General features: G+C 37.0%; 1 protein-coding gene across 7 annotated transcripts in view; it reads left to right on the top strand.

Annotated features, from left to right (window-relative positions):
- The window catches only part of PPP3CB (protein phosphatase 3 catalytic subunit beta), a 60,797-nt gene that overhangs the window by 13,462 nt on the left and 32,550 nt on the right, over positions 1–14,785 (top strand). For all 7 annotated transcript variants that reach the window (XM_023204952.1, XM_023204953.1, XM_023204954.1 and 4 more), the window contains exons 2-8: positions 3,325–3,525; positions 4,221–4,345; positions 8,122–8,233; positions 11,892–12,037; positions 12,295–12,434; positions 12,539–12,616; positions 12,722–12,816. In XM_023204952.1, the coding sequence (XP_023060720.1) occupies positions 3,325–3,525; positions 4,221–4,345; positions 8,122–8,233; positions 11,892–12,037; positions 12,295–12,434; positions 12,539–12,616; positions 12,722–12,816 (897 nt within the window). The remainder of the gene's footprint in view (positions 1–3,324; positions 3,526–4,220; positions 4,346–8,121; positions 8,234–11,891; positions 12,038–12,294; positions 12,435–12,538; positions 12,617–12,721; positions 12,817–14,785) is intronic.

The following is a 14,785-nucleotide window of genomic DNA, read 5'->3' as shown; positions in this document are numbered from 1 at the left end:
ACTGCAACCTCTGCCTCCTGGGTTCAAGTGATTCTCCTGCCTCAACCTCCTAAGTGGCTAGGACTACAGGTGTGCACCACCACACCCAGCTAATTTTTGTATTTTTAGTAGAGACAAGGTTTTACCATGTTGGCCAGGTTGGTCTCAAAACCTTGACCTCATGATCTGCCTGCCTTGGCCTCCCAAAGTGCGGGGATTACAGGCGTGAGCCACTGCACCCGGCCAGAACACAGCATCTTAAATAGTATTTATTTTCCCAAGTAGAGTGCTTAAAAAAAAAAAAAAAAAAAAAATTTCTCTGACCTGATAAAAAAAAACTGTGATTCTGTCTTGATCTCAGAAATTTGTGTTTATTAGTAAGAAATACTTAACCTTCTCATTTTTATAATGTCCCAAAAGTAACACTTGATTTATTTAGTAATCAATTCATTAAAAATGTTTATTTTTTAAACAATTACTCTACCATGAGGGCAAATTTGGTTATAGCATATATAATGGCTTGTTTAATCTTTGGTTGGTAAAAACATACTTTGAGGCTTTTATTTTATTAGAATCTTGACATTCTATATTTGGGGGTAAAATATATTTTAATGCCTTACTCTAGATGAGTAAAAAGTAGTGAAAATACATGTTTCTTGTGAAGGGAAAAGAAACAAAGTCCAGTTTTATTTTACTATATATCAAATAATAATAAAAAAAAGATTAGTGATTTCAGTCTTTCAGAAATGGTTGGCATCCCCCTGCCTTAGTTCTTATCTCATTTGTAAAGGATTGAGTTCTTCCTTAATGTTTTCTCCTGGTATGAGAATGTGGTTATATTCTTTCTTAGGTAATTGATATGAATCTAACCCAGTTTTTTTTTTTCTTTTTAGTTACTTTAAGTTGAAATGTAAAGGAGCAGTTGGTCCTGTACATTTCCAGGCTTCTCTGTGATAATTGATAATCACAATCATGACCCTAAAGCATCAGGAAAATACTGTATACCATATGCTCAGATATATATATATATATATTTATATATATATCTGATATATCTCTCTCTATATATATATCTGATATATATATAATATATATATATATATCAGATAGAGATAGAGACAGAGTCTCACTCTGTTGCCCAGGCTGGAGTGCAGTGGCGTAGTCTAGGCTCACTGCAACCTCTGCCTACTCAGGTTTAAGTGATTCTCTTGCCTCACCCTCCCAAGTAGCTGGGACTACAGGCATGCGCCCCCACGGCCAGCTAATTTTTGTGTTTTTAGTAGAGATAGGATTTCACCATGTTGGCCAGGTGGTCTTAAACTCCTGACTTCAAGTGATCCACGGCCTTGGCCTCCCCAAAGTCTGGGATTTCAGGCGTGAGCCACTGCACCCGGCCTACTTAAAAAAATTTTTTTCAGAAAAGAGGGAGCTGCCTTACATTTCAGTCTATATTTATTACGCTCCTAATGTACATTTCTCTCTCACTTTCTTTATTTTGCAAAGCCAAGTACTATTCAGTAAAGAGCCTGAAACTGCTTCAGTCCAAGCTGATTTTGAATGCATAAAGATTTACTTGTTGGATTCAGTAAAAAAGGAATAAGAAAAACTTACTATATAGTAATTTTTCCTAGGTATATGACCTCAAAATTGTGCTTAGATGCCATTGAAATAAACATTCATGTTTTCCATTCCACTCAACAAATATCACTTAAAAACAGTACAGTTGGTGATTTCTTACAGAAATCATAAATACGTACTGCAGAGTGAAAAAACCAACTACTTAACTGTGATGAAATGGGAACTTTTGGTTAAATTTGTAGGGATAGGCCAGGTGCAGTGGCTCATGCCTGTAATCCCAGAACTTTGGGAAGCCAAGGCGGGCAGATCACCTGAGGTCCGAAGTTTGACACCAGCCTGGCCAACATGGTGAAACCGTCTCTACTAAAAATACAAAAATTAGCTGGGCGTGATGGCGGATGCTGTAATCTCAGCTACTTGGGAGGCTGAGGCAGGAGAATCCCTTGAACCCAGGAGGCGAAGAATGCAGTGAGCTGAGTTCGCGCCACTGCATTCCAGCCTGGGCAACAGAACAAGACTCCATCTCAAAAAAAAAAAAAAAAAAAATTGCAGGGATAAATTTGCAGTGTTAACATTTTACACATATGCAAAAAGTGCTGTATCTCAAACAGTTTAGATGGAAATGAAGATGATTTGCTTTCAGAATGTGTATTAGGTGACTCAAAAAGTGACTCCAATGATAAGGAATGCACTGGTTTCGAATTTATGCATAAAGATTTTGAATGAGGCTGGGCGCGGTGGCTCAAGCCTGTAATCCCAGCACTTTGGGAGGCTGAGACGGGTGGATCACGAGGTCAGGAGATCGAGACCATCCTGGCTAACCCGGTGAAACCCCGTCTCTACTAAAAAATACAAAAAACTAGCTGGGCGAGGTGGCGGGCGCCTGTAGTCCCAACTCGGGAGGCTGAGGCAGGAGAATGGCGTAAACCTGGGAGGCGGAGCTTGCAGTGAGCTGAGATCCGGCCACCGCACTCCAGCCTGGGCGACAGAGCGAGAGTCCATCTCAAAAAAATAAAAAAATTTTGAATGAAAGTGTTTTGTGAAACATTAAGGTAGGAGAAAAATCAATGTTTTGAAATTATGATTTATTATTTTAAGCCTACTAAATTAATTTACATTTCAGAAGTAAACATCTGGTGTTTGGTCTATATCTCTATAAGTGTATAGTCAAGTTGGTCAGAAAACACTGTTTTTATGTTCTTGTTAGAAAGGGATAAGGTAAATCACCTTGTATTTGGAATTTCTTACTATTTAGGCTTATTTGGTATTAAAGTGTTGTGGGTTTTTTTGAGATGGTGTCTCGCTGTGTTGCCCCGGCTGGTCTCCAATTTCTGGCCTCAAGAGATCCTCCTGCCCCAGCCTCCCAAGTAGTTGTGATTACAGACATGCTCCAATACTCCCAGCGTTAAATTGTATTTTTTGTACTTCATTTAAGGTAAAGAATATCTAATACTATAATACAATATTTTGAGAGTTCTGCCTAAAAATGTTTTGGCTTAAACAAAAAAGCTTTGGTTATTCTGAAAGAACTTAATTTTGTGAGACAACTCAGTTCTCTAATAATTCTCAACAAAGAACATGTTACTATAAATAGCTTTAAAAGTGGTATAATTTGCTTACTATTTAGAAAAACACTTCTACCCAATAAATGAAGAAGAAAGAAAAATCTCTGCTTTACAATTTTTATTCTTATCTAGATCCAATTATTGGTTTTTAAGTTAATATATTTTTGGTGACTTATTTTTTATTAATTAAAAAAATTTGCAGCTGTCCCTTTCCCCCCAACACATCGCTTGACATCTGAAGAAGTATTTGATTTGGATGGGATACCCAGGGTTGATGTTCTGAAGAACCACTTGGTAAAAGAAGGTCGAGTAGATGAAGAAATTGCACTTAGAATTATCAACGAGGGTGCTGCCATCCTTCGGAGAGAGAAAACCATGATAGAAGTAGAAGCTCCTATCACAGGTAAGCTTATTCATGTTTTGGGTATTATTTTTATTATGTCGTTGTTTAGTTGCCTGGATTTAAAACTTACTGTTTTCAATGACACTGTTACTAACTCAATATTACTTGGACATTATCTTGAATTTCCAAATTATTTTCCATACTTAAAAAAGATTGCTTGTTTTCAGTGAATAGACATGATTCTAAATAATCTGAGTGTAGAAGTTAGTCTAATATGCTTTTGTTAAGGTTTCATCAATTGTGTTGACCATACTTCAATTTGATTCAATACTTAACTTTGCTTTCAATTGTTAGGGTCAAATACCTTGATATCATATCAGATGCCAAAAGTGACCATTTAGAGAGCGACAGAAAGTATTGAGTTAGAATGGATATTTTAACTGCCACCATTGTAATTTTGTCATCTTGAAACTTAAAACACATCCTTGGAGTCCTAGAGACGATCTTTATAAATGTAGATGACAGTTTGTCACTGACCACAAATTTCATTATTTCTGTTACATCTTTTTCTAGATCTTGAGCATATGAACACTTGGTTTCACATCATCCTAATCATGACTCTTCACAGACTACTTCCTTCTCAGACATTTCTTGATAGCATTTATACTATGTCTTTTGTAAAATACATTTTAACTTAACTAAAATTTGTTATTTTAGAGATTTTTTTCCCTTGTCTAATAATCTTCTTGTTTCAGTGTGTGGTGACATCCATGGCCAGTTTTTTGATCTGATGAAACTTTTTGAAGTAGGAGGATCACCTGCTAATACACGATACCTTTTTCTTGGCGATTATGTGGACAGAGGTTATTTTAGTATAGAGGTAATAATCATAAACTGTCATTTGATTTGCTGTTAAGTGTTAACATAGATGCTTTCCCTTAATCCTAGTTTTCACAAGTACCTGTGTTAGGTTTTTTTTTTAATAACTCTGCATATTCTGAAGTTTTTATGAAAAGCTACTGTTTATTCCTGTTCTGTCTTTCAAACAATTCAAATAAATTTGTTTGGATAACTGTTATATAATTATAATTGCCATTTTTTTTCCCCAGTGGAATTTATGAGCAGACTGAGGGGTCTTTATTGCCCTGTTAACTAGTGTCCTTAAAAAGTTAGTGCTATTTATCTCTCTTGCCCCTAAAGGCATTAAATCATGTGAAAAAAGATTACTTGAATTCTCTCTGATTAAATAAAGTATATTGTGATTTTTTTATTGCTTGAGCCCTAGTGCTTCTGTTTCTCCTTATGTAGCTATTAAGACTCAAGTATATCATATGGAATCTTTGTGTATTTGGAAAGTATTAATTTTTTTTTTTTTTTTTTTGAGACAGAGTCTTGTTCTGTCGCCCAGGCTGGAGTGCAGTGGCCGGATCTCAGCTCACTGCAAGCTCCACCTCCCGGGTTTAGGCCATTCTCCTGCCTCAGCCTCCTGAGTAGCTGGAACTACAGGCGCCCGCCACCTCACCTGGCTAGTTTTTTGTATTTTTTTTAGTAGAGATGGGGTTTCACCGTGTTAGCCAGGATGGTCTCGATCGCCTGACCTCGTGATCCGCCCGTCTCGGCCTCCCAAAGTGCTGGGATTACAGGCTTGAGCCACTGCGCCTGGCCTAATTTGTTTTTAAAAACTTGAGGCATTAAAATGACCTTTTGATTATCACTTAACAGTAGATGGTTCCTTTTGCTCCTTTTTCTTTTTTCTTTTTCTTTTCTTTTTTTTTTTTTTTGAGACAGTGTCTTACTCTGTGGCCCATGCTGGAGTACAGTGGCACCAGCATGGCTCAATGTAGCCTTGACCTCTTGAGCTCAAGGGATCCTTCTGTCCCAGTCTCTCAAATAGCTGGGACCACAGGTGCACACCACCATGCCTAGAATAATTTTTAATTTTTTTGTAGCAATTAAGTCTCCTATGTTGCCCAGGCTGGTCTTGAACTCCTGGGCTCAAGTGATCCTCCCGCCTTGGTCTCTCAAAGTGTTGAGATTACAGATGTGACCCTTGTTGCCCTGCCATCTTTTTAAATTATATAAATAAAATTCTGTAACTATAGAACAATATGTATTTTCCAATATATACATTTTCTTTCTTTTTTTTAATGAAAAGGGGATCATATTATAATATTGTCTATAACTTGCTTTTTCATACATCCCTACACCGAATATCTTTCCAAGTCAGTAAATATAAACTTGTAGCATCGTTTCAATAGCTACATTGTTTTCCACCTAATAACAAACTATAATTAATTAATTCCTTGTGGTTAGACACTGAAGATGTTCCCAGTTTTTTGCCTTTACAAATGATGCTTCAATACGTCATATTATTCATACATCTTTACATACTTGCCCGATTATTTTTGTATGACAAATTCCTAGAGGTAGAATTGTGGGGTCAAATTTCTACCAATAGATAGCTGTGTTGCACATTTAATATGTTGTAAGCACGTTCTAGGCACTGAACACATGTCGATTAATCCTCACAATAATATTAATGAGGTAAGTACTGTTGTTTTATTCATTTTATAGATGAGGAACCTGAGCTTAGAGAGGTTAAGTAACTTGCCCAAGGTTGTATTATTAGTAAACAGCATAGCCAGGCAATGTGACTCCAAGCATGTGCTTTTAACCACCTTTCCTAGTAGATATTGAAACCTTACCTGGTGAATTTACGTTGGTTACTGTTGTTTATATCCCCTTCTCCAGTGTTTCCAATATACCTTTTTTTCTGAGGTGTGCTAGGATTCTCAAGAGTGGAAGGAAATTCTAGACTCTGTCAGTCCTGCTTCCCTTAGGAATTTTACTATCTTGAGTTCCTCTACCTCCTGCTGATAGTTGATTGTTAGCCTTGTCAGCTTTTCCCAAATTATCACAGGGCTTCAGGCAAATCAGAAAATGGCCCATCCTAACAAAAAATTTCAGGCATTTGACAAAAGCAATAAAATAAACAGTTTTATGGCGCTTATTTGGTAAGTAAGTTGGTGTGCATATCCTTGCATAAGATTGTTTTGTAGCTGACTCTTTTTTTTTTGAGACAGACTGTTACTCTGTCGCCCAGCCTGGAGTGCAATGGTGTGATCTCGGCTCACTGCAACCTCTGCCTCCCAGGTTCAAGTGATTCTCCTGCCTCAGCCTCCCGAGTAGTTGGGATTACAGGTGCCCACCAACACTCCCGGCTAGTTTTTGTATTTTTAGTAGAGACAGGGTTTCGCCATGTTGGTCAAGCTGGTCTCGAACTCCTGACCTCAGGTGGTCTGCCTGCCTCAGCCTCCCAAAGTGCTGGGATTATAGGCGTGAATCACCATGCCTGGATGTAGCTGATTCTTTTAATACCTTTTGTTGTTATAAAAGGAAAATAACAAAAACTCAAAATAAGCAATGAGAACAGATTTCCCTGATTTTATTACTTTTTTCCCTTTTGAATAAAAGGAAGGCGTGAATAGTTACACATTTAAATATACCTTAATTTATTAACAATAAAGTTTGGTTGGGTGTGGTGGCTCATACCTGTAATCCCAGCACAGGTTGGCCAAGTCAGGCAGATGACTTGAACCTAAAAGTTCGAGACCAGCTAGGGCAGCATGGTGAAACCCTGTCTCCACAAAAAAATACAGAAACTTAGCTGGGCCTGGTGGCATGTGCCTGTAAGTCCCAGCTGCTCAAGAGACTGAGGTAGGAGGATTGCTTGAGCCCAGAAGGTTGAGGCTGCAGTGAGCAGTAATTGTGCCACTTCAACCTGGGTTACAGTGAGACCTTGTCTCTAAAAATAAAAAAGTTTGTTTTTTCTTTTTGCATATGATTATATACCATGCTTATTTCCATATGAAATAGTTCTTCCTTTTTTAAGCAAATAAGTAAAATGTGAGTCTCTTATGATAAACCTATTTAGAGAACAGCATCTGCTATAATGTTTAATAATATTTTTATTTTAAAAATTACATTTGCATTGAATTAGTTCAGATAATAAGCACTTACCATATGTAAGGCAATATTCATAATCAACTAAACAAACATAAAACATGGACCTTCCCTTCATTAGGTAGCATGGCATAATGCTTAAGATCAGAGGATCAGAATCCTGTCTCCATCACTTAGAAGTTTTGTGGTTTTGGACAAGTTACTTAAGATCTTTGCTTCAGTTTCTCATTTGTAAAATAAAGATGATATTACATACTTCATAGTGTTGTTTAAGGAATAAATTAGGAGAATTAATTATATAGTGCTTCACACATTATAAGTACTCAGTAAATGTTAGCTGCTGTTATTTTGACATTATTATTTTATTTACTAATAGACATCTATAGACCAATGTGCTAATTGTTTTTATATTGGGCAGTCTGTAAATCAAAAGTAATTAAATAGATTGTTTGACTCATTCATTCAGCAAATATTTATTGCTCTTCTCCTATCTGCTAGCTACTTTTCTAGGAGTGGAGAATCAAAAGTGAGTAAGATGACAAAATCTGTGATTTTGTGGTGCTTATAGTTTAGTAAGGGACAAAGAAAGATAATAGGGGATGGTAAGGTTAATAGAGGAAAAGGAGCAAAGATCAAGCAGCTTCATTAAACAAAAATATAAGATAAATTCACTAGAAAAATTTTCTTTTGCAGTGTGTCTTATATTTATGGGTTCTGAAGATTCTATACCCAAGCACATTATTTCTTCTGAGAGGCAACCATGAATGCAGACACCTTACTGAATATTTTACCTTTAAGCAGGAATGTGAGTACTGCCAGGAGAAATGTTTTCACTTCCTCATTATTCTTTTGGACTTATGTGTGTAGTAAGAGTTTTGAGGACTTTACAGTGCAACATGTAAGGATAGATTTCATGTCCACACGTAAAGCTTTGAGGAAAGTTGTCGAGCAGTCTTTGGTATTTAATGGTATTTAATTGAGAAGTTTTTGGTGGGGCATGGTGGTTCACGCCTGTAATCCCAGCCCTTTGGGAGGCCCAGGCAGGCGGATTGCCTGAACTCAGGAGTTGGAGACCAGCCTGGCCAACATGGTGAAACACTGTCTCCACCAAAAGTACAAAAAAAAAAAAAATTAGCTGGATGTGGTAGTGTCTCCTATAGTCCCAGCTACTTAGGAGGCTGAGGTGGGAGGATCACTTGAGCCTGGGAATTGGAGGTTGTAGTGAGCTGAGATCGTCCCACTGCATTCCAAACTGGGCTGTAGAGTCAGTCCCTGTCTCAAAAAAAAAAAAATTTTCATTTCAGAATTTCCTATTATGTTTAACTTTTACAAACATACTTAGTAGTTTAGAGTTTTTTATATAAGTTTTAATGTTAAAATTAATTTTTCTAAGCTGGGCATGGTGGCTCACACCTGTAATCCCAGCGCTTTGGGAGGCCGAGGCCGGTGGATCACCTGAGGTCAGGAGTTTGAGACCAGCCTGGCCAACAGGGCGAAATACCATCTCTACTAAAAATACAAAAATTAGCCAGATGTGGTTATATATGCCTGTAATCCCAGGTACTCAGGAGGCTGAGGCAGGAGAATCATTTGAACCTGGGAGGCGGAGGTTGCAGTGAGCCGAGATTGTGCCATTGTACTTCCAGCCTGGGCAACAAGAGCGAAACTCTGTCTCAGGAAAAAAAAAAAAGTATACATTTTTTCTAACAGGAAAAAATAAAAACCAAAAAAAAAAATGTTTTTTTGCATTGGAGATTTTTGTCCTTCAATCTTGAGGCATTCCTGTGAGGAATCCTAACAAATTGTTTATCCTGTTATCATTGCAGATCATTTCAATCATGCTATTAATGATTGAAATTCTTTAAAAAAAAAATTTTTTTTTTTGTATCATTGTTTTAAGACTAGTCAGGTACAGTAGTTGGTGAAATTCTTAACCTACAATGTTTATCCCTTTTCTCTCTCAAATTATTACCGCAATGGTAATCTAATACTTGTAAGTAACCATGTTACAGAACAAGGTTAGGCCTTTTTCACACATCAAACCTTTGTGCTTTTTAATTATTTTAATTATTTTTATTTTTTTTGAGACAGTCTCGCTCTGTCGCCCTGGCTGGAGTGCAGTAGTGCGATCTGGGCTCATAGCAACCTCCTCCTCCCAGGTTCAAGTGTTCTCCTGCCTCAGCTTCCCAAGTAACTGGAATTACAGGCACGCGCCACCACGCCCTGCTAATTTTTGTGTTTTTAGTAGAGGCAGGGTTTCACCATGTTGGCCAGGCTGGTCTCTAACTCCTGACCTCAAGTGATCCACCTGCGTCGTCCTCCCAAAGTCCTGGGATTACAGGTGTGAGCCATTGTGCCTGGCCTGACTTTGTGCTTTTTAAATTAATATTCATGACTGTATTAAGTAGAGTTAAATTCTAAAAACAGAAATAATTTCAACGTTTTGAGACTCAAAACATAATCCATTAAAGATCATATTAACTAGAGACTTGCAGTAAAAGGAGAAAAATACAGCGATGGGTAGTGGCAGAAGTGGCATACTCTTACAACATCAAGGATCAGGCAGTTAACCTAAATGAGTAAGATAAGTCCTGGAAAGTGCATGCTTGACCTAAAAGCAGTCAAATTAGAATTTTTATTGAACCACATTGCTAGAAAATAGGTTCGTTAGCACACTACCAGTTTAGAACCTCTGGTACTGGATATATATATAGTTTTTTAAAATATTTGAATGTTATAGTGTTAAAACAGGAAGTAGGAACTAAGTTCTTTTTCTTTGCTTAGATAAATAACAAACCACCTACCAAAATCTCATCAAAACCAAAATACTCAGGAATTTAAAGTTACAAAGGAGCAAAGGAAAGTGCATAACATCTCTCTAAAAGTAAATGATAGTTTGATTTGGTAGAGTTTTGTCTTTCTTGTGTTTCTATATTGGCCTCCTGCTTCACTGCCCATTTTTAAGTATTCATTGTAGACAAGAGGAACCCCTCAGCTTTTCTGACATATGAGTATGCTATTACTTTTATTTTTCAGAAAAATTGGATGAACTTTGAATTTTGTTGTGATGATGTAGTCGTCTTGCCTGTAATAACAATAGTCATTGACTCTTAGAGTAAAATAAAGCAAGTATTAAAATGATTTTAACCTCAACTATAGTTCTCATTTTGCCTTATTTGGCTAATAAAGGTGAAGGGTTGAGCTGTGTTTAAGAGATTTCTTTTTTTTTTTTTTTTTTTTGAGATAGAGTCCCACTCTGTCGCCTAGGCTGGAGTGCAAGTGGCATGATCTCGGCTCACTGCCACCTCCACCTCCTGGGTTCAGGTGATTCTCGTGCCTCAGCCATTGAGTCTCTGGGATTACAGGCGCACACCACCATGCCTGGCTAATTTTTGTATTTTTAGTAGAGATGGTGTTCTGCCATGTTGGCCAGGCTGGTCTCGAACTCCTGGCCTCAAGTGATCTGCCTGCTTTGGCCTGTCTATATTTGCTGGGATTAGAGGCGTGAGCCACCGTGCCTTGCCTGTTTTTAGAGATTTGACTTACTTATTTTTAATAATACTTGATGACATTTTTGCTGAATAATCCAAAATAATTTGAGAGCAAATGTTTTGCTTCATAAGACATATCCAGAATAATTTTAGAGAGAGCAAATATTTTGTCTTCATAAGACTGATAACATTGCATATTTTTTTGTTTGTTTGTTTGTTTGTTTGTTTTTTGAGACGGAGTCTCACTCTGTCGCCCAGGCTGGAGTGCAGTGGCCGGATCTCAGCTCACTGCAAGCTCTGCCTCCCGGGTTCACGCCATTCTCCTGCCTCAGCCTCCCGAGGAGCTGGGACTACAGGCGCCGCCACCTCGCCCGGCTAGTTTTTTTGTATTTTTTAGTAGAGACGGGGTTTCACTGTGTTAGCCAGGATGGTCTCGATCTCCTGACCTCGTGATCCGCCCGTCTCGGCCTCCCAAAGTGCTGGGATTACAGGCTTGAGCCATCGCGCCCGGCCAACATTGCATATTTTTGTTGATTCTTATGGGGGAAGATGCTTTCCTTAAAAAATATTGTGTGCAGTAAAATTTATTCTCTGTGGTATTTACTTCTGTGACTTTTGACACTACATAGAGTTGCCCACTACCACTATCATAATACAGAAAAGTTTTATCGTGCCATAAATTCTCTCTTGCTACCTTTTTATAGTCACCCCTTCACTCACTCTGAAACCCTGGCCACCACTTTGCTGTTTACTGTCTCTATAGTTTTCTTGCAATCTGTCTGTCTGTCTATCTGTCTGCCTGTCTATCTGGACTATTACCTTTTACAATGGAAACTGTAACTATCTCAATTTCATTATAAATAGCTATAAGATATAAAGGAGGGGAGAGAACAAGAAATAAAAATCTAATATATACGTTTTTAAAATGGTCAACTAGTAATGTAATTTTCAATTAATTTTTTGTTTTTCTAGGTAAAATTAAGTATTCGGAAAGAGTCTATGAAGCTTGTATGGAAGCTTTTGATAGTTTGCCTCTTGCTGCACTTTTAAACCAACAGTTTCTTTGTGTTCATGGTGGACTTTCACCAGAAATACACACACTGGATGATATTAGGAGAGTAAGTATATATTTTACTTCCAAGATTGATTTCTATTTATAGTACATTATTGAGTAGAGTAGAAGTTTCACACTTCTCTTCACTGCCAAGATTAGGTAATGGTAAAAATTAATATACTGATATCTTAAGGAAATAGCTTCTGTTTATTCACAATAATATACTATGAACTGTATTCAAAGTTGGTATATTTTCCTATGCACATTTTGTCCTTACTTTGTGATGAGTTACTTCTGTTCTTTCTTTTCTTTCTTTCACAGTTAGATAGATTCAAAGAGCCACCTGCGTTTGGACCAATGTGTGACTTGTTATGGTCCGATCCTTCTGAAGATTTTGGAAATGAAAAATCACAGGAACATTTTAGTCACAATACAGTTCGAGGATGTTCTTATTTTTATAAGTAAGGAAAAATATCCAAGATTAGTCACATTTTAGTTGTTCACATAGGATATGCTTCGTACCAAAAAAAATTATTTTACTTAATTTACTCTTTTTCCCCCACAGCTATCCAGCAGTGTGTGAATTTTTGCAAAACAATAATTTGTTATCGATTATTAGAGCTCATGAAGCTCAAGATGCAGGGTAAGAATTCTGTTTCCCTGACCCAAATTAACACCTAAAATATAAATCAAACTTAGTAACCATGATTGATGCTTTACGATGCATATTAAGCTATTTGTTTTGCAGCTATAGAATGTACAGAAAAAGTCAAACTACAGGGTTCCCTTCATTAATAACAATTTTTTCGGCACCTAATTACTTAGATGTCTACAATAATAAAGGTAAGATGTTGTTGATAAAAAAAAATTGTTAACTTAGTATTTTAATAGACTTTTAATATAATAAAAAAGGGGTGTTGTTTGAAACTATTAGTATCCACATTCTTTATAAATAACTGTAAGATATAAGGGAGGGGAGAGAACAATAAATAAAAATCCAAAATGTGCAACTAAGTAATACGTAACCCCATTTCACAACTTGTCTCTCGAAAAAACCATTTTGTAAAATGTGCTCTGTGTTACGTGCGTCAAGCAAAACCAAAGATGATTTTCTCAAACTCCCCTTTCTTAAATCTTTTCCCTTATTGAGGATGTTTTCTTGTTTGTATAAAGCTGCTGCTGCTGCTTTGATGATTTTATTTGCACTGTCTACTTGTTTAGTTTATCATGTTTCTTGTTTTATGTTCACTGATCTAGGTTCTTTCCCTTTCTTATTTCCTTCTTTTACCTCCACAGTCTTATCACTGCCCCATGAAGATTTGTATTTGAGCTTTTTTAAAAAAATTAATCCAGTTTCATCTCATTTGAGGGATACATTCTTCTCTTTCTTTTTACTGCTTTTTTCCTTTGCCTTCTGTTCCAGTGATTTTCATTTCCCCACCTTCCCTGAAAATTTGACCTGTCTATAGTAATTGGATTTCATTTTATTTTGAATACAATTTATTAACAGAAAGTGCCAAAGGGTCTTAATCTAGTTAAGTGTGTGCCAAGGACATTGAAGATGAGATTGGGTATGTTTATGTGGTTTACATCTTTGGAAGATGAAATTAAGAGGCCAGCTTCTCTTCTGTCTTGACATGTCTGGAATTCAGTTGACTGTGCCATAGCTTCAGGATCAGACTGGAGTGGATGTGCCAAGAGGAAAGAACAGAAGGTTAAAGACTTTAAAAAGGACATTTAGAGAGAGAATGAGGTCATTGCTAAATAAGGGTCGTGGTGTAAGTTCAAAAGAGGAACAGAGGAAGAGTTTTTTTGGATGATGAGAGGTGATGGTTAAAAGATTAAAACATTTGCCTGAGACCAAACAGTAGCATGCTGGATAACTTTGGTACAGAATATGCTACAAGAACTTATACTATAGATGTCTTATGAAATATGACTTCATTTTTGAAAAGAAACATCTAAGTTTTGATTCCATTCTCTCTTTCTCTATTGAGACAGGGTCTCGCTCTGTTGCCCAGGTGGAATGCAGTAGTGCAGTCTCGGCTGACTACTACATCTGCGTCCTGGGTTCAGGCGGTTCTCTTGCTTCAGCCTTCCCTAATAGCTGGGATTATAGGCACCTGCCACCTCACCCAGCTAATTTTTGTATTTTTATAGAATGAGGTTTCACCATGTTCACCAAGCTTGTCTTGAACTTCTGACTTCAAGTGATCTGCCTGTTTCGGCCTCCCAAAGTGCTGGGATTATAGGCCTCAGCCACTGCACCCCTGCCCTGATTCCATTCTCAAAAACAGAACCAAGTGTTAAATTTAACTTTCTATTGGTGCTCTAATTCCTCAGCTGTGATTTCCCCTTGTTAGTATTAAGGGAGCTAGTGTTCAGTGTTGAGTTGAGTACTGCATTACTGATTGTCCTTTGTTTGTTTGACTCAGGAGGTTAAGGGATGGATTTTTTTTTTTAGTACTTATAAAAGAAACTCAAACCATTGACTGTCTTGTCAACAATCAAATGTCTCTTTGTAGTTCTGAGTCTGTACATAAATAGTGTTAATGGTTTGAGTGTTTACATTGTATGGGTATGTTTGTAATTTTTCATTCCATCCATGAGGCAATTTTCTAGATTTTTCTGTCTTTTCTCCCTTACAAAAGATCTGAAAGCTTGGTATCAGCTGATAATTTTTGAGGCTAATTTAAAATGCTTTATTTTCCCACTTTGAACTGATTGTCAAAACATATAATTTAAAATACTTTTATTTCAGATGGAAATTTCATATGGGAAACAAACATAATACTTATTAAGTTAGTAAACA

This window comes from Piliocolobus tephrosceles, chromosome 9 (assembly GCF_002776525.5).
Source record: "Piliocolobus tephrosceles isolate RC106 chromosome 9, ASM277652v3, whole genome shotgun sequence".
Taxonomy (NCBI): Eukaryota; Metazoa; Chordata; class Mammalia; order Primates; family Cercopithecidae; genus Piliocolobus; species Piliocolobus tephrosceles.
Note: the sequence above shows the minus strand (reverse complement) of the source record. Positions and strands in the feature narration are given on the sequence as shown.